Here is a 25280-nt window from a genome sequence, read left to right as displayed (position 1 = left end):
CACCATGTAGAAATTACAGCCATGTTTATACATAGTCCCCCCCATTTCAGGGCACCATAATGTTTGGGACATAGCAATGTGATGTAAATGAAAGTAGTCATGTTTAGTATTTTTTTGCAGGTCCTTGCATGCAATGACTGCTTGCAGTCTGCAATTCATGGACATCACCAGTTGCTGGGTGTCTTCTCTGGCGATGCTCTGCCAGGCCTGTATTGCAGCCATCTTTAGCTTAGGTTTGTTTTGGGTGCTAGTCCCCGTCAGTTTTCTCTTCAGCATATAAAAGGCATGCTCAATTGGGTTCAGATCGGGTGAGTGGCTTGGCCACTCAAGAATTGACAATTTTTTAGATTTGAAAAACTCCTTTGTTGCTTTAGCAGTATGTTTGGGATCATTGTCTTGCTGTGGAATGAACTGCTGTCCAATGAGTTTTGAGGCATTTGTTTGAACTTGAGCAGATAGGATGTGTCTATACACTTCAGAATTCATTGTTCTACCACCATCAGCAGTTGTATCATCAATGAAGAAAAGTGAGCCAGTACCTTCAGCAGCTATACATGCCCAGGCCATAACACCCTCACAACCGTGTTTCGCAGATGAGATGGTCTGCTTTGTATCTTGGGCAGTTCCTTCTCTCCTCCATACATTGCTCTTGCCATCACTCTGATATAAATTCATCTTCGTCTCATCTGTCCACAAGACCTTTATCCAGAACTGGTTGCTCTTTTAAGTACTTCTTGGCAAACTGTAACCTGGCCATCTATATTTTTGCGGCTAACCAGTAGTTTGCATCTTGTAGTGTAGTCTCTGTATTTCTGTTCATGTAGGGTTCTGCGGACAGTGATCATTGACAAATCCACACCTGACTCCTGAAGAGTGCTTCTGATCTGTCGGACAGGTGTTTGGGGATTTTTCTTTATTATAGAGATAATTCTTCTGTCATCAGCTGTGGATGTCTTCCTTGGGGGATTCCCTAAAAGCAGTGACCAAGGGTTGCAAAGCAATATCAAACAATAAAGGGCTTGAAGGACAGCCTGTCTAGTACCTCGGAAGAGCCTAAAGAAAGGGGATCTCTTATTATTAGTAAGTACAGAAGCCTGAGGTATATGATATATCAGCTTGATTCAAGAGATACATTTTGGACCAATCTTAAATTTTTCAAGTGTATTGAATAAGTAGGCTGATGTATCTAACAGTTTTATGTTTGTTTCTCAGTCTCATAATGGATTATTTAACTTTCATTGGCACAACTTTGGTCCCCATGTTGATAAACAGCAATAAAAGTTTCCAGAGGTGATGGAAAGACTGCATGAAAGACTAGGTGCTGAGAGCTCTCTAATACCTGCATTAAGGAGGCATTTAAACACACCTGAGCAATTACAAACGCCTGTGAAGCCATGTGTCCCAAACATTATGGTGCCCTGAAATGGGGGGACTATGTATAAACACAGCTGTAATTTCTACATGGTGAAACCAAAATGTATAAAAATACCTTTTTAATGAAATCTGACATTGTGCACTTTAACCAAATGTGATTTTTTTCTATAACAAATCTCAAATTGTAGAGTACAAATGCAAATAAATAAATGATGGGTCTTTGTCCCAAACATTATGGATGGCACTGTACACCTAGAATATTTGCATGCACCTTAATATCCTAAACACAGTGCTGGAGCACTCTTATGTTTTGCCCAAGATGGTCGGTGTGGACTCGGTGGGCTGAAGAGCCCTTTTCCATGCAGAATCTCTACACTAATCTAATCTAAACTAAACTGATGGGCTCAACATTGTTGCAAAAGCAAAATCTGGGTAATTAATGAGAGCAAACTAATTTCCTTTTACTTTTGAATACAGCCAGCACCACTTTGTTAAACTCGTGGCTTTAAACATTTTCATGAAAGTTTTGTTTTGCTTTCAGGTGAATATTTTTCACTGTGGATGCGTCATAGCTGAAATACGGGATTACCGGCAGTCTGGTCATTTGAAAGCACTTACGTACCAAAGCAGGCACATTCTACTCCGGCCCACAATGCAGGTAATACACCGTGGCTTTTAGAACTGAGATTCCCCTTCCTTTGCATCTACCCCATCTTCTCTCACCACAAGCCCACCAAAAAATACTGTTTGCATTCAGCAAACATAGTGCACTCCTTCAACAGAAATATTTTTTCCACTCCACAGTCTGCAAGACCGCAAGTCATAGGAGCAAAATTAGGCCATTCGGCCCATCAAGTCTGTTTTGCCATTCAATCAAGGCTGATTTATTTTCCCTCTCAGCCCCATTCTCCTGCCTTCTCCCCTATAACCTTTGATACCCTTACTTATCAGGAACCTAGCAATCTCCACTTTAAAAATACCCAATGACTTGGTCTCTACAGCCGTCTGTGGCAATAATTCCACAGATTCACCACCCATTGGCAAAATAAATTCCTCCTCATCTCCATTCTAAAGGTACATCCTTTTTTTTCTGAGGCTGTGACCTCTGGTCCTAGACTGTCCCACTCCTGGAAATATCCTTTCCATATCTACCTTTCATCATTGTTTCATGTTAATATTCCTATTGCATTTTCCTGTGTCAAGTGGGTACTTTGGGAGGAGTAACTTGCATTGATAATATTCTCAAGAAAAGTAGTGTATGGACATCCTGCTTAGATTATGCAGAATCAACAACAAAGGTTCTTTTTGGTTCCCCTTTCTTTCTCTATCCATCTTCCATTTTGGCTTTTGAATCTCAGATAGTAAAGATCGTTTAGAGTCATTCATTGCAGAAATTATATCATGTAACTGTACACTGTGGAGTGCTCAATTTATTATGACGGTAGACACAAAATGCTGGAGTAAGGTACACAAAAATGCTGGAGAAACTCAGCGGGTACAGCAACATCTATGGAGCGAAGGAAATAGGCAACGTTTCGGGCCAAAACCACTTCTTCAGTCTGAAGAAGGGTTTCGGGCCGAAACGTTGCCTATTTCCTTCGCTCCATAGATGCTGCTGCACCCACTGAGTTTCTCCAGCATTTTTGTGTACCTTCGATTTTCCAGCATCTGCAGTTCCTTCTTGAACACAAAGTGCTGGAGGATCTCAGTGGGTCAGGCAGCATCTGTGGAGGGAACGTGCTTCTGAATGTGATACCCCACCCTGTGCATCTGTGCTCCGGAACAGTTCTTTATTTATTCTGGCTTTGCTTTTTTTTTCCGTAGAGTTTAATTTGTGATGTTCACGCAATAACAAGTGACAACCACAAATGGACGCAGGTGAATTGCGCAACTTTGTAAATATATTGAACGCTAATCTTTATTTTGTAAATGTAAATTCTATTTTTCGCTACATATCGGATTCAGTCTTGCAACAGTATCAAAGTAGATGAAGCCATTTAAAGTTAATAACAACCTAATGATTCTACTCAATCTATGATTGGTGCTGTCCTTTGTTAATACTCCTAATAAGTAAGGAAGTTTATTGGCCACGTATTCACATACAAGGAATTTGCCTTGGTGCTCCGTCCACAAGTAACAACATGACATAGTGACAGTTACGAATGATACAGAAAACACTAAACATTAATAATAATAAAACATTAATGATAAAACACCATTGATCAAGCATGTGAACCAACAAAATACCAGATCAAAGGGAGGCTACAGATTTTTGGTTATTGAGTAGAGCTACTGCTTGTGGGGAAAAAAACTGTTTTTATGTCTGGCTGTGGCAGCTTTGACAGTCCGGAGTCGCCTTCCAGAGAGAAGTGATTCAAAGAGTTTGTGGCCAGGGTGAGAGGGGTCAGAGATGATCATACCCGCTCGCTTCCCAGCCCTTGCAGTGTAATAATAATTTAAGGGTGGCACAGCGGTAGAGTTGCTGCCTCACAGCGCCAGAGACCCGGGTCCGATCCTGACTATAGGTGCTGTCTGTTCACATGTTCTCAATGTGACTGCGTGGGTTTCATCCGGTTCTCCAGTTTCCTCCCACATTCCTGAGTCGTTCAGGCTTGTAGGTTTATTGGCTTTTGAAAATTTTCCCCAGTATGTAGGATAGAACTAGTGTATGGGTGACCATTGGTTGGCTTGGACTCGATGGGCCAAATGGCCTGTTTCCATGTTGTATCTCTAAATTAAACTAATCGTGCACTCACCCATAGGAACTGGCCCTTCAGCCTACCATGCACATGTTGTCCTCTTTGCCCATTTGCCCACACTTTCACCCTGAATTGTATGCCTTGCCTGTTGGATAGGTTAGGTCCATAAAATGTGCTTCCTTTAGTGTAGAGGTCCTGAGCATAGAGGGATCACCTTAGATAGACACAATATACTGGAGTAAATCAGTGGGTCAGGCAGCATCTCTGGAGGAAAAGAATAGGTGATGTTTTGGGTCTGAACACTTTCTTGGATCACCTTAAAATGAGTTCTGGACCATTTGGACCATTACATGGTAATGTATTCAGAGGAAAGTTTGCGGAAGTCATGAATAGTCTCGCAAAATCAGGGCTGGAGAGGTAATTAAATAGTTGCCGTTACGATACAAAACAAATATGACCTCGCTTGATAGCAGCACATACCTGACCAGATGTTTATGATCTTGCGGCATAAATAAAACTAGTTGATAATAGACAATAGATGCAGAAGTAGGCCATTCAGCCCTTCGAGCCAGTCAATGTGATCATGGCTGATCATCCCTAATCAGGACCCCGTTCCTGCCTTCTCCCCATATCCCCTGAATCTGTTATTTTTAAGAGCCCTATCTAGCTCTCTCTTGAAAGCATCCAGAGAACCTGCCTCCACCGCCCTCTGAGGCAGAAAATTCCACAGACTCACCACTCTCTGTGAAAAAAAGTGTTTCCTCGTCTCCTTTCTAAATGACTTGCTCCTTATTCTTAAACTGTGGCCCCTGGTTCTGGACTCCCCCAACATCGGGAACATGTTTCCTGCCTCCAGCGTGTCCAAGCCCTAAACAATCTTATATGTTTCAATGAGATATCCTCTCATCCTTCTAAACTCCAGAGTGTACAAGCCCAGCTGCTCCATTCTCTCAGCATATGACAATCCCGCCATCCCAGGAATTAGTTGCAATGACGAAACCGTTTCAAAGACTGGTTTATTTAAAAATCTTTCAAGACTTGGTATGGCCACTTGATCCATTTTGTTATTTAAAACATTGCAACGTTGTTTTTAAAGTCGATCTTTCTCTCAACACAGGATGACAAGCTTGTCCTTGAAAGTCAGTTGGTGCTCCACACGGCAGAGCCACTTTGTCTCGACCCTTCCTTCACTGTCACCTGCACAACCAATAAACTTCTTTACAACAAACAAAAGATGAACACTAGACCTATGAGAAGGTGGGTAAAAGTTGGAAAAGTGTTGTAAAGTTTTGTGTTGATAGTCTGTTGTTGTTTCAAACTCTTTAATTAACCGTGGGATTATTCTGTAGGTTTAGTTTTAGAAATTCAGCATGTAAACAGGCCCATTGGCCCACTGGGTCCACGCCAACCACCGATCACCCATTCACACAAGTTCTTTGTCAAGATTGTTTTATTGTCATGTGTCCCAGATAGAACAATGAAATTCTTGCTTGCTGCAGCACAACAGAATATGTAAACATAATAAATAATATGATAAATGAGAGAGAGGGAAAAAAAGTTCAATGTGTATATATACACATACTCACATGTGTTTATATTTATATATATATATATATTTATATATATATAATATACACATGCACACATACTCAAAAAATAAACAATAACAGTGCAATAATAATAATAGTCTATTGTAGTTCAGAACTTATGAGGTTGTAGTGTACTGATGGCCTGAACCTGGACGTTACAGTTCTCGGGCTCTTCTTCCCAATGGCAGTGGTGAAATGAGTGTGTGGCCAGGATGGTGTGGGTCTCTGATGATGCTGTCTGCCTTTTTGAGGCAGCGACTTCGATAAATCCCTTCGATGGTGGGGATGTCAGAGCCGTTGATGTACTGGGCAGCGTTCACACCCCACTTTCACATCCAGCACAATAGCGGCGATGTACAGAGGCAAATTAACCTACAAAACCTGCATGCCTTTAGGATGTGAGAGGAAACCAGCACACCTGGAGAAAACCCACGTGGTCACAGGGAGAATGTGCACACTCCATGCAGACATCACCCATAGTCAGGATTGAACCAGTCTTTGGCGTTGTGAGGCAGCCACTCTGCCGCTGCGCTACTGTGCCACCCCTACATTTCCAAGTTTAAACTCAGCAAAATTTCTCGTCTTTTCAACATGTATCTAATGTTTAAAACAGGCAAATAAATGTTTTTTAAAATTCTTAAAGATCAGCCACGTCTAATCCAAATCTAATGAACTTGCACGTTTGCATCAGGCCAAGAGGTGATGAAAGACACAGATGAGGGAATGTTTTTTATTTGTTCAAATTCACTTGAAATCTCTACCCATATCCTAATATGTCGTAATAAAGAGATGCTCAGCATTTCTTGGTAAACGGTAATTTGAACTTTGCAGAGGCCGAATGGGATTTAGGCCAAACACGAGCAAATAGCAAAGTGTAAATGTGGCATCTGGTTCGGCATGGATAAGTTAGACTGAAGGGCTTGCTTCCGTGCGGTACGACTTTGAATCCAAAGTCTATTGAAACTGGTCAGAATGAATCAATGGCTGATACTATGATTGATTAGTACGGGTGTCAAAGGTTATGGGGAGCAGGCATGAGAATAGAGGGTTGAGAGGGAAAAATAGATCAACTCTGATTGAATGGCAGAGCAGACTTGATGGGGCTGAGTGTCCTAATTCTGCTCCTACGTTTTATACGATACGAGATACGAGAGAAATACGATACGATGGCACTTAATTGTCAGACCGTGGTCTGAAATTTGTTTTTGCATACATCCATACATTAAAATAAAGAACACAACACACAATAGAGTCCAACATAACTTAGGTTAACATTATGAACTTAGGTTGCACAGTGGGGTAATTGGGATTATGGAGCCTGTTCTCAAAATACTCCCCCACTGAAACTTTGGTCACCTGGCCAGGCTCATTGCTTCATATTGGGTCTGGTCTGGCCCATCTTTCAAAAAACTATTGTGTCAAAAAATAACTCCTGGATGCACAACCAAATTGTGCCCTATTTGAGCCCTTGGCATTAAAGGAGTCCCAGTAACCTCTAACCAACCCCATCCACACACCCCCTCCACCTTTCTCCCCAAACTATTGATAAGTCCCTCTTGTTACTTTGGGATAGATGCTGGTTGCCGCGTATTCAAAAAGTCCCAGCTTCTGAACAAGATGTGAACGTTGTGTTCTTGCATTCAGTCTCTCCTGAGCTTTATCCTGCAGCTAGGGAATAAGAGGCAACCACAGGCGGACCATGTTTTGCCAAAAGGATATATCTTAAGTGAAGAAAGGTGCAGAACATCAGCTTACAGTGCTTTAAAAAAAAAGTATTTTGTAGCACCAAAAGTGCCGAAGGAACCCAGTAAGTCAGGCACCATCTGTGGAGCAAATAGATCAACTCTGTTTAGGGTCGGGGACCCTTCTCCAGACTGACCCAAAACATCACCTGTCCATTCCCTCCACAGATGCTGCCTGACACAATGAGTTCCAACAGCACTTTGCGCTTTGTTCAAGATTCCAGCATCCTTGTGTGTCTACTAACTGAAAATGGAGGCACAAATGTTTTCTATGGCCCAGTTTAATTCTGTTTCCTCTACCTAAAATTAGATTAATGAGAAAATAATTTTAATTTACAGTTATATTCTGCATTGAAATCTATGTACCGGTTATTGGTATTAAAGTCATAGAGACCTTTGAATTATCCTTAATCGGATTTTACGTTGCATCCTTTATCCGTACACTGTGAACTGCCTAATTGTAATTATGTATAGTCTTACCACTGACTGGATAGCACGTAACTAAAAGCTTTTCGCCATACCTCAGTACACATGACAATAATAATTAAACTAACTTAATTTGTGTTCATTTAAGAGTGCTTTTTGTCTATTTTCAACAGGAATATGAAGAGGTATTCTCGGCCGGCATTGAACAAACAGCAGGAGATAGCCCAGTACACACCGTCACCTCATCTTAAGTTGTTTGATTATTTACAAAAGAGAAAGGAAAGAAAGCCGGTGTTACCTGTTGACCTTAAAATTTCAAGAGCTGGAAATGTAGGTTGCTTTTCATGTTTCAAACAATAAATCTTCTCAACCTTTGTCTTCAACACAGTGGTATTGACATAATTTTTTTTCTCCCCTTCTCTCATGGCAGTGTGTCGACATGTGGAGGCAGAATCCTTGCCAGCTTACAGTGCCATCTGAAATTGATGTAAGTCTCTCTGTCTTTAATGAAGAATATTTTATCCTGAGCTATTCCATACCGACCAAGATGCTCCATCTAAGCTACTCCCATTTGCCCATGTTTTCCTTCGATACGTTCCTCTCCATGTACCTGTCCAAATGTCTTTTAAAAGTTGTTAGAATACCCGCCCAACTACTTTCTCTGGCAACTCTTTCCATATACCCACCACTCTCTGTGTGGAAAAACTTGCCCCTCAGGATCCTTTCCCCTTTCAACTTAAATCTTTGTCCTCTGGTTCATGATTCCCCTACTGTGAATAAAATATTCTGTATTCGCCCAATCTATTCACCTCATGATTTTGTACACCTCCATAAGATCAACCTTCATCCTCCTGCGCTCCAAGGAATAAAGTCCTAGCCTGCCCAACCTCTCCCTGAAGCTCAAGCCCTAGAGACAACATCTTCTCCACACTCTTTCCCACTTATTTGGCATCTCCGTCACAGCAGAATGACTAAACATGCAATACTCCAGTGTGGCCTCACCAACATCTTGTACAACTGGAACATATCGTCCCAACCTCTGTACTCAATTCCCTGACTGATGAAGGCTAGCTTGCCAGAAGCCACCTTACCTACCTGTGATGCCACTTGCAGGGAACTTTGATAGATTTTTGTATTGTTTTGAGTTGCCATTAGGAGGGTGATTCATTTATCGTGCAACGGTGACCATGTGAATAATACTGTATTTTTGTTAATTTTGATTTCAAATTTGGCACTTGTCCAGGTGGAAAAGTATGTCAAGGTGGAAAAAATTAATCGATCTGATGAGTTACAAACCTGGCCACCCCATGTAAGTGCGACAGTTCTTTTGATTATTTTATTCAAATATTTTGGACACTTTGGACACTAGAACTTATTTTCAGTTGCAGCTCTAACTGGTTCAGTTTACTCCATTAGCAGTGTAGGACATTGCAAACTTTTGTAGAAACAAGGAACTGGTTCATAATAATAGATGTGTTTAAGAAGGAACTGCAGATGCTAGAAAATCGAAGGTACACAAAAATGCTGGAGAAACTCAGCGGGTGCAGCAGCATCTATGGAGCGAAGGAAATAGGCAATGTTTCGGGCCGAAACGTTGCCTATTTCCTTCGCTCCATAGATGCTGCTGCACCCGCTGAGTTTCTCGAGCATTTTTGTGGTTTCGGACCGAAACGTTGCCTATTTCCTTCGCTCCATAGATGCTGCTGCACCCACTGAGTTTCTCCAGAATTTTTGTGTACCTTCATAATAATAGACACTGGAGTAAGTAGTGGAGTAACTCGGCGGGTCAGGCAACATCTCTGGAGAACATGGACAGGTGATGTTTCAGGTTGGGGCCCTTCATTCAGACCAAAATATTAATCTTGAATTTAATGTATTGCGAGTATCCAATATTAGAAGAAACAAACAATTGGTAAATTTTGGCTGTAGCATTGGAAATGCCCTAACACAGTAACTGTGATAATCTGCTCTCCGATTTGGTTCAGCATGGTCTCCATTTCCTAAGCTCCCTTTAAACTTTCCCCTGGTCCCTTTAAACTCACTGGGGCTTCATTTCCCACATTCATTAAACTCATCAGGACTCCATTCCACACGTTTTCTTTAAATTAACCTGGGCCCCATTTCCTGCCCTGCCTTTATACTAATCAGGGCTTTATTTCCCACATTCTCATTAAACTCACAGGGGCCCCATTACCCACATTCTTTCAACTTACTGGGACCCCGTTGCCCATGTTCTCTTAAAACCTATTGGGGCCCCGTTTCCCACGATCATTAAACTCACCAGAACGCTGTGTAACACCTTCTTTAATCTCACCAGGGTGCTGTGTACCACGTTCTTTAATGATTGGGTCTTGGTTTCCAGTGCTGCATTTGAACTCACCAGGGCCCCATTTCCCGCACTCCCTTTAAGCTTATTGGGGCCTCGTTGCCCACGTTATCTTTAACACCTTGGATCTTGGCTTCCAGTGATGTTATTGAATTTACCAGAGCCTGATTTCACACTCTCCCTTTAATCTCAACAGCATCCTGTTTCCTGCATTTTCTGTTTACTGTGCTTCCATTAAACTGGTCAGATGAACCGGAAAATATAATATGCTCTTGTGTAATGTCTAAGAACAAAGTTAATTGTGTGCATTGGAATATTAATGGAATAATGGCCCTGAAAATCAGCCAGTCCATTGGATATTGATGAAAGAATGGATCGACTGGGCTTATATTCACTGGAATTTAGATGGATGACATGGGATCTTATAGAAACATATAAAATTCTTAAGGGATTGGACAGGCCACATGCAGGAAAAATCTTCCCTATGTTGGGGGAGTCCAGAACCAGGGGTCACAGTTTAAGAATAAGGAGTAGGCCATTTAGGACTGAGATGAGGAAGAGTTGTGAATCTGTGGAATTCCCTGTCACAGAAGGCATTGGAGGCCAATTCACAGAATGTATTCACGAGAGAGTTAGATCATATTGAATGGTGGTGCTGGCTCGATGGGCTGAATGGCCTAATCCTGCACCTATTTTCTATGTATCTATATTCTGGGCTTTACTGGTGGTATAGGAATAGTTCAGGAACAGTTTCTTCCCAGTTGTTAGGTCAGGTCGGGGGGGGGAGTTTCCCCCGCCACGGGTACCATGTAATCCCGTGCTACCTGCTCCATGGTCGGATAGTCGGCGACTAAACCGTCTCCCCCACCTGGTTTGCCAGGTGAGGAGGGGGCTGTGGATCCCCAGCAGGACCAAAAACAAGACCTGTCAAAGGGCGAACAAGCTTCTAGCGAGCCAACGACTCACACTTCAGTAGAGGTTGCGATCACTGTCATACATAGCATTGTAAGGAACACACACCAAAATCCTATACTTCCAGCGGCGGAAGTCCGCAGGATCTGGGGGACAGAGATGTGTGGTGCGTCCGTCACCGTTCACGTTAGAAACCAGTACCACTGCGTCGCTAATGTTTTCAACAATGATGATAATGATGTTCAAGCCACTGAACTATCCTCTCATCAGCTGCAGTGTGGCCCTAACCTCCCATCTACCTCATTGAAACCTTGGAATTATCTTTAATCAATCTTTTATCAGATTTCAATGTTTTATCTTTCCATTAAAAGTTATTCCCTTTATCTCGTATCTGCACACTGTGGACAGGTTGATTGTAATCATGTTGGCTTTTGACTAGATATCGTGCAAACAAAAGCTTTTTTGCTGTACCTCGGTACACTTGACAATAATAAACTAAACTAAAGAGCAAGCATTCTACTGGTAAAATTTGCACTTGCATCTGATTTTTGATCTAAAGTTCTATTTAATGAAGTCCTTTAAAGCTGATGTATAATTATTCTTTCAGGAAACAAACGATGAATATATCTTTGAGTGGGAAGGGACAGATCAATTTCATGCATCCAAACTAACCATTTATCAGTCACCAGATGACCCCCTATTTTATGGTAAGATACAAATGATGAAGGACCCCAAACCAGAGGAAGAGAACAGACATTTGGTTACTCACATCCCGTAAGTAGAAATGAAGGGGTCAGGCACTGAAATGGGAGGTTGTGTGAAAATAAGTGTTTTGGGGCGAACCTTTCTGTGCCCCTTGTTAAAAAAAACCCCACTAGACCCCAAGCAAGTAACAATGAGCATTGTCTTTATGTTATATATAGGAAACTATATACCACTGATATATAGGAAAGACAGTCGTTACCTCCCATCAAACACATTTGATCGCGCACATCTTTTGTTAATAATGTTAATAATCATTTAATTTTGTTAATAAACTTATTCATTCATAATACTTGTACATAGTAGGTGAAAGAGATTGAACAGGACAGTAAGGCTGAAATTTCATTCGCCCTTTATTCACCTTTTGGGTGACATCTGTTCCAAGATGGTGACACTGTTTGTTCATTCCTGCACTACAAAGCCATCATTGCACAGGCAGTGAGTGTATGGAACGGGTGGCCAGAGGAGGTAGCTGAGGCAGGTACCACAACAACATTTAAAAGCCACTTGGACAGATGCATGGAGAGGAAAGGTTTAGAGGGATCTGGGCCAAACACAGGTGTTAGTGTAGAAGGGACATCTTGGTTGTCATGGGCAAGTTGGGCTGAAGGGCCTGCTTCCGTGCTGTACAACTCCGTGACTCCCTATGACTCTGGATATGAATGTAAGCGGCATACTTAGTAAATATGTGGATGACACTAAACGAGTATAGTGGACAGTGAAAAAGGTGATCTGAAATTACAGAAGGTTATCGAGCAAATGGGCCAAGGTGGCATTTAATTTGGATAAAAGAGAAATTTCACATTTTGGTAAGACAAACCAGGGCAGGACATGTACAATACATGGTTGGACCCTGGGGAATGTTGCAGAGCATGAGACCCTAGGGGTGCAGAGACATAGTTCCATGAAGCTAGCAACACAGGTGGACAAATCAGTGAAGAAAATGTTTGGCACACTTCATTTGTCAGTGTAGTGAGTGTATTACTTGGGACATCATGTTGCAGCCGTTTAGGACATTGATAAGGCCACATTTGGAGCAGTGTGTGCAATTCTGGTCATCCAGCGAGAGAAAGTATGTCATTCAAGTTGAATGGGTGCAGACGATGATCTACGAGGACGTTACTGCATCTGGAAAGTTTGAGTTGTAAAGAAGAGCTGCATAGGCACCCAGAGTAGGGGTGTCTAAAGCTGGAGTACATAGGTTTAAGGTGAGAGGAAAGATTCATTACGAACCTTAGGGGCAACTTTTTCACACAGAGGGTGGTGCGTACATGCACTGAGCTGCCAGAGGGTGGTCGAGTTGGGTACAATTACGACATGTAAAAGACACTGACATGTGCATCGAGAAGAGCCAGGTGTAGGCATGTGAGACTAGGTCAGCATGGAGGAGTGGGCCGAATGGCCTGTCTCTGTGCTGTAAGCTCTATGACTAATTCTAATACCACAACAAATTTCCAGCAATATCAAAACTTCACTGGCTACATGAAAACTACTTATGTACTTTGTATTTTTAAATATAATTTGCATGAAAGAGAGAAATTCAATTTATGGTTAATGGATTACTTGTGCAAAAGCACCCAACTCCAGCAGCCCCATGGACATGAAATGGTGAATATCTGGGTAATTATTTCTGCTGTGTTGTTGATGAAAATATGTTCGCCAGCATTAAAACCTTGATCATTGTCAAATACAGTAAAGCCTCAATAGTAATGGACCATGGTACAGGGTATAGTGTCCATTATTGCCGATTGTCCACTATAACTGAGTGAGGGGGGGGTTAGTTTAACCCAAGGCCGGGAGGGAAGAAACGCGGCATCAGGGGAGGTGGGGGGGGGGGAATTTAAACAAATGTGAATTCACAGGCCGGGGAGCGGCAGAGCCCCCGGCCGCACACACGATGCTCCAGGGATGTAGCCGGTACTCACGACACCTTCATGCTGCTCGCTCTCTCTGCTCCTGCAACTGGAAGCTCCCACCATGTGGCGCCAGCTCAATGGGTAACGTGGCGGAAGTGGGTGGACGGTGCAACGGGAGCCTGAGTCCGCTAGAACCAAATCCACTTCATAGAGGTCTGTTATTAGAAACATAGAAACAAGGTGCGGGAGGAGGCTATTCGGCCCTTCGAGCCAGCACCGCCATTCATTGTGATCATGGCTGATCGCCCCCAATCAATAACCCGTGCCTGCCTTCTCCCCATATCCCTTGACCGCAGCCCCTATAGCTCTATCTAACTCTCTCTTTAATCCATCCAGTGATTTGGCCTCCACTACCCTCTGTGGCAGGGAATTCCACAAATTCACAACTCTGGGTGAAAACGTTTTTCTCACCTCAGTCTTAAATGGCCTCCCCTTTATTCTAAGACTGTGTCTCCTGGTTCTGGACTCGCCCAACATTGGGAAAAATGTTCCTGCATCTAGTTTGTCCAGTTTTTAAAATAATTTTATATGTTTCTATAAGATATCCTCTCATCCTTCTAACCTCCAGTGAATTGCGAGGATTTACGGTATATCAATGGACCTTTTAAGTTTGCGAAATTTTTGATTCATCCAGGCCCTTCAGCCCAACTCATCTATGCCAACCAAGATGCCTCATCTACGTTAGTCCCACCTGCCTGCTTATGGCCTATATCCCTCTCAACCTTTCCATGTACCTGTGTAAATATTTTATGTTATTGCACCTACCTCAACTACCTCCTCTGGAAGCTCGTTCCATATTCCCACCACCCTCTGAAACGTTGCCCCTCAGGTTCCTATTAAATCGTTCCTCATGGCATATAGTACAATATGTCAGTTAATAATTGCATCCCGGCACTGGACTAAAGTATTGGCATTGATTAAGTGCTAGTGTTTTTACAAGGCTTTAAATACAGCTTTTCAAGTTACAAGAGTGTGTATCGAACATCATATATGTTCATGTGTGACAACATCTGTACTGCTCCCCTGAAGCTCAATTGTAAAATGTTGTTTTGTACACTAGGTTCCCTGTAGGTACAAAAGCAGAGGCTGACAGGTGAGTGCCTTTGCTTTTCTTCTCACCACTTTTTGCACTTTAGAGTTTTCATGAGTATTTAATATTTTACAATGCGTCTTGTTAAACTGCAGGTTTGTAAAGCAGTATCTTGAGGTCTTGCAGCAGGATACCAAGTGTCCAGTGAAGATTTCTCACAATGCAGCAGGCTTGGTCAGTCAGGGTCACCTGTCCCCTGGGAAGGAAATCGAGGTGGGTACACAGTAGTGTGTTGTACTAGTTAAAGTTGGATAGAGCATGGAAACACTTCGGCCCCACAACCACCACGACCAAGATGCCCCATTTGCCAGTAATTGGCCCATATCCCTCTAAACCCTTTCTATCCACGTACCTGTCCAAAGAAGACCAAAAACGTCACCTATTCATGTTCTCCAGAGATGCTGCCTAACCCGCTGAGTTACCCCAGCACTCTGTGTCTTTAAATGTTTTGTTTAGAGATATGGCATGGAAACAGGCCAGGAAATGATAACATAAATAGGTGACAATTTGGTCCAGACTCTTCTTTAGACCCTATGTACTTGCTCCAGTGCAAAATTTCCTCAAGGTATATTAACCAGCATCTGCCGTTCTTCGTTCTTCTACATGTAAATAGGCCCACTGGGTTTGTCTTTTAGATGTTGTTATAGTACCTTCCTCAACTACCTCCTCTAGAACCCGTTCCATATACCCACCTCCCATTCTCTCCAATGGTTCAATGGTACTTTGTCACATGTACCAAGATATAATGAAATTCATTTTTGTATACAGTTCAGTACAGGTATCACTAAACATCAATCCCCGTACACTAGAACTATCCTACACAAGCTTTAAAAAAAATCTGTTTCTATGTAATCAATGTTATTTTATACCAATTAAACTTTAATTAGCCACAATTTTTATTTTGTAGCAATCTGAAGAAATTTCTGGATCTGTCCAGTCTTCGGTCCTGGGAAAGGGCGTAAAGCACAGACCACCACCTATTAAACTACCCGGTGGATCCAGTGCCAGCTCTTCAGGTAAACCCTTTAGATTGAGTTATTGAAATGCCAACATCAAGACCTTCTTCTACAGGTATTAGTATATTATTGTCATGTGTACTGAGGTACAGTGCAAAGCTTCTTTTAGCCAGTCAGATAATGCTGTACATGAATACAATCAAACCATACTGAAGTACAATAGGTAAAGTGAAGAGAAATATAATCATAGTGTAGAATATATTAACTCCCCTTCCCATCCCACACCGACCTTTCAGTCCTGGGCCTCCCACATTGCCAGGATGAGACCACACGCAAACTGGAGGAACAGCACCTCATATTTTGCTTGGGTAACTTACAACTGAACGGTAACAACATTGAATTCTCCACTTTTAGGTAACTAGCCTACAAACAACCACCTTTTTCTATATTTTATCCTTGCCCCTCTCTTCCATGTGCTTCACCTGGACTGGCACCCATTTCTCTCCTTAGCAAATATTCCTTCCTCCGGCTTTACAATTCGCATCTCCTTCTCTCCTTATCTCACTTTTATCAAACGTTTCCCTCACCTGTATCCACCTATCACTTTCTAGGCTTTGCCCCGCCCCTACTTCCGATTTTCTTCCCCCCCCACCATCACAATCAGTATGAAGAAGGGCCCCAACCTGAAACATCACCTTTCCATGCCCTCTGGAGATGCTGCCAAACCCGCTGAGTTACTCCAGCACTTTGTGTCCTTATAACAGTTCTTGAGCACTGGGTGCACACAAACCACCCTGTGTGCAGCACTGAATTGGTAGATAAAGTTTGAAAAAAAGCAAGTTAGTACAGGTGCACAACCTTTTATCCGGTGTTCCGGAAACCGAAAAGCTCCGAAAACCGGACATTTTTCCCAGGATGTCGTCTGCACACCAAAGCTCGCGTTTGGCGCCAAACTTGACCCGAAACGACCCACGGTCAACCCAGGTCTGTACTACTGTAGCGGCTGCCTCCTCCCCGGAGACCGGGGAGACACTTAAACATCTGTAAATCATTGCTTAAATGTTAGTCAGTTAGTTTGGAGGGCATTTATGTGAAGGGGGGGGGGGGGTGAAGGGGGAAACTTTAATTCTTAGTCCCCTACCTGGTCGGAGAGGCGGGGAGCGGGCAATGCCTTACCGGGTCGCCGTGCAGTAAGCTCCGGAGCGCTGTGGCCGCCGACTCCCAACATCGCGGAGCTGGGGCTGCGGGCGTCCGGCCGCGGCGGCGCCGGTTGTAGCTCCGACCCCGGCAACTCTACCCCTGGATGCGCGGCGCTCCAAATCCAGCGCAGCCCGCAGCCCCAGCTCCGCGATGTTGGGAGTCGGCCACAGCGCTTCAGAGCTTACCGCACGACGACCCGGTAAGGCATTGCCCGCTCCCCGCTGGTATCCCAGCGCTGTGGCCGCCGACTCCCAACATTGCGGAGCTGGGGTTGCGGGCTTCCGGCCGCGGGCCGCGCTGGATTTGGAGCGCCGCGCAGCCAGGGGTAGAGTTCGCCGGGGTCGGAGCTCCAACCGGTGCCGCCCGCGGCCGGACGCCCGCAGCCCCAGCTCCGCGATGTTGGGAGTCGGCGGCCACAGCGCTCCGGAGCTTACTGCATGGCGACCCGGTAAGGCATTGCCCGCTTCCCGCCTCTCCGACCAGGTAGGGGACTAAGAATTAAAGTTACCCCCTTCACCACCCCCACCACATAAAATCCCTCCAAACTAACTGACTAACATTTAAGCAATGATTTACAATGATTCCCCGGTCTCCGGGGAGGAGGCAGCCGCTGGAGACTTTTCAAGCCGCCCGCTTCCTACCTAATCTACGCTAAAAATCTTCCATTCCGAAATCCGAAAAATTCCGAAATCCGAGAAGTGTCTGGTCCCAAGGCTTTCGGATAAAAGGTTGTGTACCTGTATAAAGATGAGTAATGCAACCAAATGGCTTAACGTTATTCCCTTATCAAATATCTATGTAGGAGCCATTTAGATTTAGGCCAGCTACTGTTGGCATATTATATTGTTTTGTCTAGATATTTTTAGAAGTATTATTTTGAACACTTGGGGGAAGGCTCTTGACACTTTGTAGGATGTTACATATAGGGTAGTCACAGGGTGACCAGATCAGACCAGGCAAGGGGAGAGAGAGTACACAGTTCTTTCCAGATGAGAGGGAACGGGATGTTACAGCTTGAATGAGAATAAGGAGTACCTGGTATTAATCATCTCTTTGTTCGTCCAACTACTTCAATGAAGAATCAATTAAATTGGAAATAACGACTGGAGGCTCCGTTTTTTATCATCTGCGTAAGTTCACTCGTACCTGCCTGTGTAGTAATGGCAACGGAAAGTGAGACATTGGACGTTTGAAATTGTCATTACAATCTATATGCTAAACGTTATTCCCTTATCAAGTATCTATACTCTGTAAATGGATCGATTGTAATCATATATTGTGTTTCTGCTGACTGGTTAGCACGCTACAAAAGCTTTTCACTGTACCTCGGTACACGTGACAATAAACTAAACAAACAAATACCTATATGTTAACATCCAATATAATCATAGTCCCAATGTATTTCAATTTCATAATTTTGTAAGTAAATTGCTTTTAGGTTGAAAGATTGTTGAAGCACTTCAATGAGTTGCTCCAGTGTTTTGTGTCTTTGATGAAGTTGGCTGGAAACCAGAACTGTATCCCAGCTAATGGAAGGACCGTTCAGAAGCCTGAGGAAGAAGCTGTTCCTGAGTTTGATAGTGCGCGCTTTCAAGCTTCTGAATCTACTGTTGGACGGAGCGAGGAGAATAAGGAATGACTGGGAGGAAGGATTTGTTTGACCAAGCAGAATGTATCTGTGACCATCTTTTAATCACACAGAACAAGCTGGAATGGGTACAGAGATTTATGAGGTGGTTGCCAGGACTCGAGGGCCTAAGCTGTAGGAAGCGGTTGAGCAGGCTAGGTCTCTATTCCACAAGAGAGCACAAGAGAACAAGGGCTGATCTTATAGAAGTGTACAAAATCGTGAGAGGAATAGGTAAACGCACAGTCTCTTGACCAGAGTTGGGGAAACAATAACCAGAGGACATAGTTTAAGGTGAGGGAGTAAAAAATTAATAGAAACCTGAGGGGTAACTTTTTTTACACAAAGAGTGGAGGGTGTATGGAATGAGCTGTCAGAAGAGGTAGTTGGCGCAGGTACTATCACAACATTTAAGAAACATTTCGATGGGTACATGGATAGGTTATGATGGATATGGGCCAAATGCAGGCAGGTGGGGCATGTTTGGTCAGTGTGGGCAAAGTGGGCCTATGGGGCTGTTTCCACACTGGCTCTGAAAACAGGGATTGAAAGGCAGGCAGGAAATAATACTTTGGTTGTTTTGAAGAACGATGCCCAAGAGAAGACCAGCAGTGACAATGGGAAATTAAAGAAATTATTTTTGCTCGAGTTCAGTGGTGAGATTTTGTTTTGAGTGTTGGCCTAAAATATGTTTGTGCTCTGTATTTTAGGAAATGTTTTTGGTCCTTTGCAACCAAGTGGCCATCTGAAGTCCACAACTCCCCCTCCACCCACGACCAAAAGTTTCAATCCGTCCCGGAAGCACTCAGTGGATCAAGTGAACATGCTCTCGTCACCGGCCATGTCCCCTGTGGGTTCATCACAAAGTGAGTGGAATAACTAGCAACACACGTGTGGCTAGTTCACTGTTAATGATGTGCATAGGCATCAAGAAGCTAAATTGTTTAAAATGGCCTTCCCCTCAGTACGCTCTTTTGTGACGAACGTGTGCCAGATTTAACTGTATCACTTACTTAACTTTGATGTATATAATTGTACAATACAGCTTTTGAATGTTTGTGTGCTCAAGAACAGTTAAAGTGAAAATAAACAAGTGTTGCAGTTGACAAAATATTAAGCTTTTACGCATATTGCTATAGTTGAATGTGTAAAATAACTGATGGTGAAAAGGCAGCAATCAATTCAAAGAACCGCTTCACATGCTTAAGATCTCTTGCAGTAAAACTTGCTGATATTAATCAGTAAATCGCTATAACAAGGTCATCCTCAGTAATGTGCTTTAAATCTGAATTGGAATTATTTAATATGCTCAGGACAAATGTCATCAACAGGTTTATTTAGCACCTTTTGCATAGTAAAACATTGCAAGTCACTTAGTTCCTTTAGAACTTGTGATGGCAGGACTGTTTCATTTCAAGAGTGTATTAAAGACGACAGGAGAGCTTGAGATGTTCACGAAAGTAAGTTAAAGACTGAAAACTATCCAAGTGCCTAACCGGTGAGTAATAATAATTGGGAGAGCACAAAAGACTGGAATTAGAAGAACCCGGTGTTCACAGAGCATTGTAACGAGGTTACTGAGGCACAGAGGGGCAAAGAAAATGGGTCAACTTGCAAAATTTGGATGAGTGTCGTAAAAACACGTCCAGAGTGTTTTATTGCGAAATCTTTGCTTGACCAAGTGTCACTGTAAATCAGCAAGCACAGTGGATTGGAATTAGTGGGAGTTAGTTCAAATTAGGATGCAACTTCATTCAATATTTGTAGTTTAGTTGGTTGTTCATAAGATTGTTTCCCTCACACTTGAGTGGCACGGTGGCGCAGCGAAGAGTTTCTGCATCACAGCCCCAGAGATCCAGGTTCAATCCTCGCTATGGGTGCTGTCTGTACTGTTTCAAAGTTCTCCCTGTGACCAGGTGGGTTTCCTCCAGGTGCTCTGGTTTCCTCCCACATTCCAAACGTGTGGGGTTTGTAGGTTAATCGTCCCTCTGTAAATTGCCCTGAGTGTGTAGGCAGTGGATGAGAATGTGGAATAACATAGAACTAGCGTGAACGGGTGATCGATGGCCGGCGGTGACTCGGTGGGCTGAAGGACCTGTTTCCCATTCTGTTATCTCTCAAACAAAAACATACCAGAGTGTAACAGGTGTAGCTCATTGGACTGACTGGGCTACTTTGGCATGTTTTATCAACCTGTTCCAGTGGTCCATTTAACGTTATTTCAGAACCGCTTGACTGAGAACGTGTTGAAATTCCTCCCACAACCAACGCCAGCCAGGGCGCAGCCATAGAGCTGCTGCCTCACAGCGTCAGCGACCTGGGTTCGATCCTCACCACGGGTGCTGTCTGTACAGAGTTTGTACGTTCTCCCCATGACCTGCGTGGGTTTTCTCCGGGTGCTCCGGTTTCCTTCCACACTCCAAAGACGTACAGGTTTGTAAGCTAATTGGCTTCTGTAAATGCTCCCTAGTGTGTAGGATAGTGTTAGTATGCAGGGATTTTGGTTGGTGCGGACACGAGGGGCCGAAGGGCCTGTTTCCGCACTGTATCTCTAAACTAAATTAAACTATAAACACATTTGGCTGTTTGTGGAATGTTGTCAATAGCAAAAGACTATAAAATAATTATCATTGAACATTGTGATAGTTCACAGTGCAGTTCTTTCAAGTGTTTGGGCATGAATAGTGCTCTATAACTTCACTGATTTATTTCATTGTAAATATTTTATAGCTAAGATTTTTATACTTTATTACACTTCTGTTTCAATGAACCTGTAAGTCACTATACTTTCACACAATACAAGTGTTAAGTGTTATTGTTTTGACTGAAAATGATTTCCTCTGCAATTTGTTTGCAAGAGTTCATACGTTGCTAGGACCTGAGCATTAGTTAGCTATTGTCCCTCGATACCTCCCCATTCAAGGTATATAACCACCTTGAGTCTGCCCAGTCTGCCTGTTCTTATTTGACTTTGTGAGGCAGTGGTGCAACTAATAGAGCTGCTGCCTCACAGTCCGACAGACTCAAGTTCGATCCTGACCATGTGTGCCGTCTATGTGGAGTTTGCACCTTCTCCCTGTGACCGTATTGGTTTCCTCCGGGTGCTCCTGTTTCCTCCCACATCCCAAAGACATGTGGGTTTGTATGATAATTGGCCTCAGTAAATTGACCTTGGTGTATAGAGAGTGGATAGGAAAGCGAGATAAAAAAGAACTGGTGTGAATGGGTGATCGATGGTCTTGACTTATACCCTGAAATTCCTCCTTATCTCTATTCTATCCTCTATACATAAACACAATCAAGTCAAACTCAAGTACAACAGAGAGAGCAAAGGGAAAGGTGCCGAGTGCTGAATATAGTTCTCAGCATTACAGTGCATCTGTTCTAGAGACTTGATTTATCTGCTTCTGTCAACTATAATTCTTGGTTTGATTTAAACAATAGACAATTGGTGCAGGAGTAGCCATTCGGCCCTTCGAGCCAGCACCGCCATTCAATGTGATCATGGCTGATCATCCACAATTATTAGGTTAAATAGCTCTCTATTGCATCTTGCACAGTTTAATGAATATTTGAGTCATACAGGAAGAAAACGGGCCCTCCAGCCAACTCATCCATGCCGAGCAAGATGCCCTATCTACGCTATTCCCACCTGCCCGTATTTGGTCCATATCCCTCTAAACATTTTCTATCCATATACCTATCCCAGTGTCTTTTAAATGGTGTTATAGTATCTGCCTCAACTACCTTCTCTGGCAGCTCGTTCCATATACCTACCACCATTCTCATCATAGATGAATCCAAGTCATTTGACTCGGCTATTTTAAAAAAGTTGCCAAACATCTACGCTCCAGATTCCAGGTACAATATGATCAATATGATCAATGAGTGAATCACAGTTTTCCCAAAAGTAACAGTTTCGTCTGGTGAAACAAAAGTTGTGAAACATTATCTCTATGTTCATCCGTTGCAGAAGAATACCTTGCTCTCATTATCATGGGTGGACTTTCTGATTGTTGTTGAATCTGGTTAAAGTAATTACATACAAATTACATACAAAAAAAACCCCAACCAAAATAGAAGATGTGTCAGCATCTATGGGAAAAAACCTTTTTGGAACAAAGCTACTGTAAGAACTCAGCAGGCCAGGCAGCACCTGTATAGTTTATTATTGTCACATGTACAATAAGACTGCAATTTCTCCTCCTCTAACCAACTCCCACCCCCACCCACCCCACTGCCAATCAGTTAAAATGTGGGAGGCTTGTGAACTCAAATCACCGTGCAACACTTGATGGACACAAAAAGCTGGAGTAACTCAGCGGGTCAGGCAGCATCTCGGGAGGAAAAAAATGGGTGACGTTTCGGGTCGAGACCCTTCTTCAGACTGCCATCCATCCTTCTTCATCCTGCCATCCATCTTCTGCATCGGGGGAGTCTGAAGAAGGATCTCGACCCCAAACGTCACCTATTCCTTTTCTCCGGATTCGGTGCCTGGCCCGTTGAGTTACTCCAGCATTTTGTCTATCTTCGGTGTAAACCAGCATCACCAGTCCCTTCCTACACACGCAACACATGATCTTGTGCATCACACCGATTTGCAGGGTTTGGAAATTACATAGTTTTACATGTATTCTGACTACAAATTTCTGCCCATCTGACACTTTCTAAAATTGGATGTATAATTATGAAACTTCAAAACAGTTGATAATACACTGAAAGAAGAGGGATACATTGTAGGACCTTCAGTCTACAGTGTTTATGTGTGCATGCAGACAGATCACAACTTGGTTTTGTAGAAGAAGGGTTTTGGCCCGAAACGTTACCTATTTCCTTCGCTCCATAGATGCTGCTGCACCTGCTGAGTTTCTCCAGCATTTTTGTGTACCTTTGGTTTTGTAGTTAGCTTACCACAAGCACCACAAAATCTCCTCCTTCCACCTACTAAATGGAATTAAAGGAACACATTTAAAGTGCTCATTGTACTTGACAGAAGGGCACTAACCAGATCATGAATCCTCTTTTAGTTAGCATTGACACGAAACAGTTTTTAAATGACGCAACATTCTCTTCACATCTTTCAGAGTTAGCATATTTGTAAACTTTAGATCTAAAGAAATTGATTCCGTTGTTATTATTTTATATTACAAAGAATACAAACTTTGCATGTTAGTCTGTGCTCCAAAATAAAATGTGACTGCATTTGCTCCTTGCATTTTAGAAGTGAAATTTGGAAGAGCGTTTAATCAGCTTGATATGTGCAATTATTGTTAAAGATGTATACTTACCTATGGTACAAGTTGTTTTCGACAATAATCTGTAAAGCTTTCTTGATTTTATTTTATGATCACTAAAATTTATCAATAGTGCACAGGACATGCATGTATGACCACTTTGGGATATGTATTCACTGCAAGATTACCATTTGGGACAGTGTGTAAGTCTAATTACCCAATAGTGCTGATTTACTGTATGATAAGTATAATATTAAAAATCTATAATCATAAAAATCAACATGCTCTCTATTAAATAATTATTCAAAGCGTAGAAGTTGCAGTTAATGGATTAGATTTCATTTCCTCTCTGAAGCAGTGTAAGATTTTTTCACACCCTAGCTTTCTGAGGCTGTATACGGCAGCTACGATTTGTGAAACTATTGTATCACTCAAAATAAATGGACAATGTTTTGATGGCAGTTCGCATATGGCCTTGAAATGTACTTGACATCATGCGATTGCAAATCACTATATCGATTCATTTGAAACACTTTTCCTCCCTCAGCGTTAACTGTAACTGCTTTTTTTATTTGCACAGTTTTGCATAACAAATCTTGACGCCAGTTTTAAAGTAATAACCCGGTGCTTTTTCTTTTTTCAATGAGCAGGATCTGGAACACCCAAGTCATCCACCCCTACACCAACCAACACCCCTTCATCAACTCCACACCCTTGCGATGTACAAACCCCAACATCTGCAGCTACCCCCACAGCCACCCCTTCTATACAAGAATCAGGCCTCAACCCGCAGACCCTTCTAACCCCTTTTGCCCAACAGCAGTTGGCTCTCGGTCAAGCCCTGCCAGTAGTGAGCATGCCTCTGTCTACCATGGTCACCTCCATTACCACAGGGAGCTCGAACAGCCAGGGAATGGCGAATGCAGCCGGCCTCAACTTCATCAATGTAGTCGGCTCTGTTTGGTAAGAAATCTTAAACTTTCTTCTTAAATGCCTTCTTAAACCTTCCCTGAACATTTTAACTATATGCATTATTTACAGTTTTGGTGTTTTTTATTTACATTTATAGATTTAGGTTTACTATTGTCAATCTACATATAGATTGGGTGAATTAAATTGGCTGGGGTGCTGAGGAAGTGGATTTCTTGGTATGTATGCGGGATAGTTTTCTAAACCAACATGTAGAGGAAACAACGAGAGAGCAGGCTATTCTAGACTGGGTATTGAGTAATGAGGAAGGGTTAGTTAACAGTCTTGTGCATGGCCCCTTGGGCAAGAGTGACCATAATATGGTTGAGTTCCTCATTAGGACGGAGAGTGACATAATTAATTCAGAAACAAGGGTTCTGAACTTAAAGAAAGGTAACTTTGAGGGTATGATAGGTGAATTGGCCAAGATAGACTGGCAATTGATTCTTAAAGGGTTG

General features: G+C 42.8%; 1 protein-coding gene and 1 long non-coding RNA gene across 11 annotated transcripts in view; one reads left to right on the top strand and one right to left on the bottom strand.

The window, feature by feature from the left end:
- The window catches only part of supt20h (SPT20 homolog, SAGA complex component), a 63993-nt gene that overhangs the window by 7856 nt on the left and 30857 nt on the right, over positions 1-25280 (top strand). For all 10 annotated transcript variants that reach the window (XM_033022234.1, XM_033022233.1, XM_033022228.1 and 7 more), the window contains exons 8-19: positions 1916-2032; positions 3199-3252; positions 5191-5330; positions 8004-8160; positions 8261-8317; positions 9074-9139; positions 11676-11842; positions 14807-14839; positions 14932-15049; positions 15744-15852; positions 19330-19485; positions 24504-24816. In XM_033022234.1, coding sequence (XP_032878125.1) covers positions 1916-2032; positions 3199-3252; positions 5191-5330; positions 8004-8160; positions 8261-8317; positions 9074-9139; positions 11676-11842; positions 14807-14839; positions 14932-15049; positions 15744-15852; positions 19330-19485; positions 24504-24816 — 1487 coding nt within the window. The remainder of the gene's footprint in view (positions 1-1915; positions 2033-3198; positions 3253-5190; positions 5331-8003; positions 8161-8260; positions 8318-9073; positions 9140-11675; positions 11843-14806; positions 14840-14931; positions 15050-15743; positions 15853-19329; positions 19486-24503; positions 24817-25280) is intronic.
- LOC116974100 lies at positions 620-23381 on the bottom strand. Its single transcript, XR_004412281.1, has 3 exons — positions 23282-23381; positions 8567-8579; positions 620-631 (listed from the first exon to the last, which is right to left on the bottom strand). It is a non-coding gene; the product is annotated as an uncharacterized LOC116974100 (long non-coding RNA).

Source organism: Amblyraja radiata, chromosome 6 (assembly GCF_010909765.2).
Source record: "Amblyraja radiata isolate CabotCenter1 chromosome 6, sAmbRad1.1.pri, whole genome shotgun sequence".
NCBI lineage: Eukaryota > Metazoa > Chordata > Chondrichthyes > Rajiformes > Rajidae > Amblyraja > Amblyraja radiata.
The sequence above is the reverse complement of the archived record's forward strand: the minus strand, read 5'-3'. Positions and strand labels throughout refer to the sequence as shown.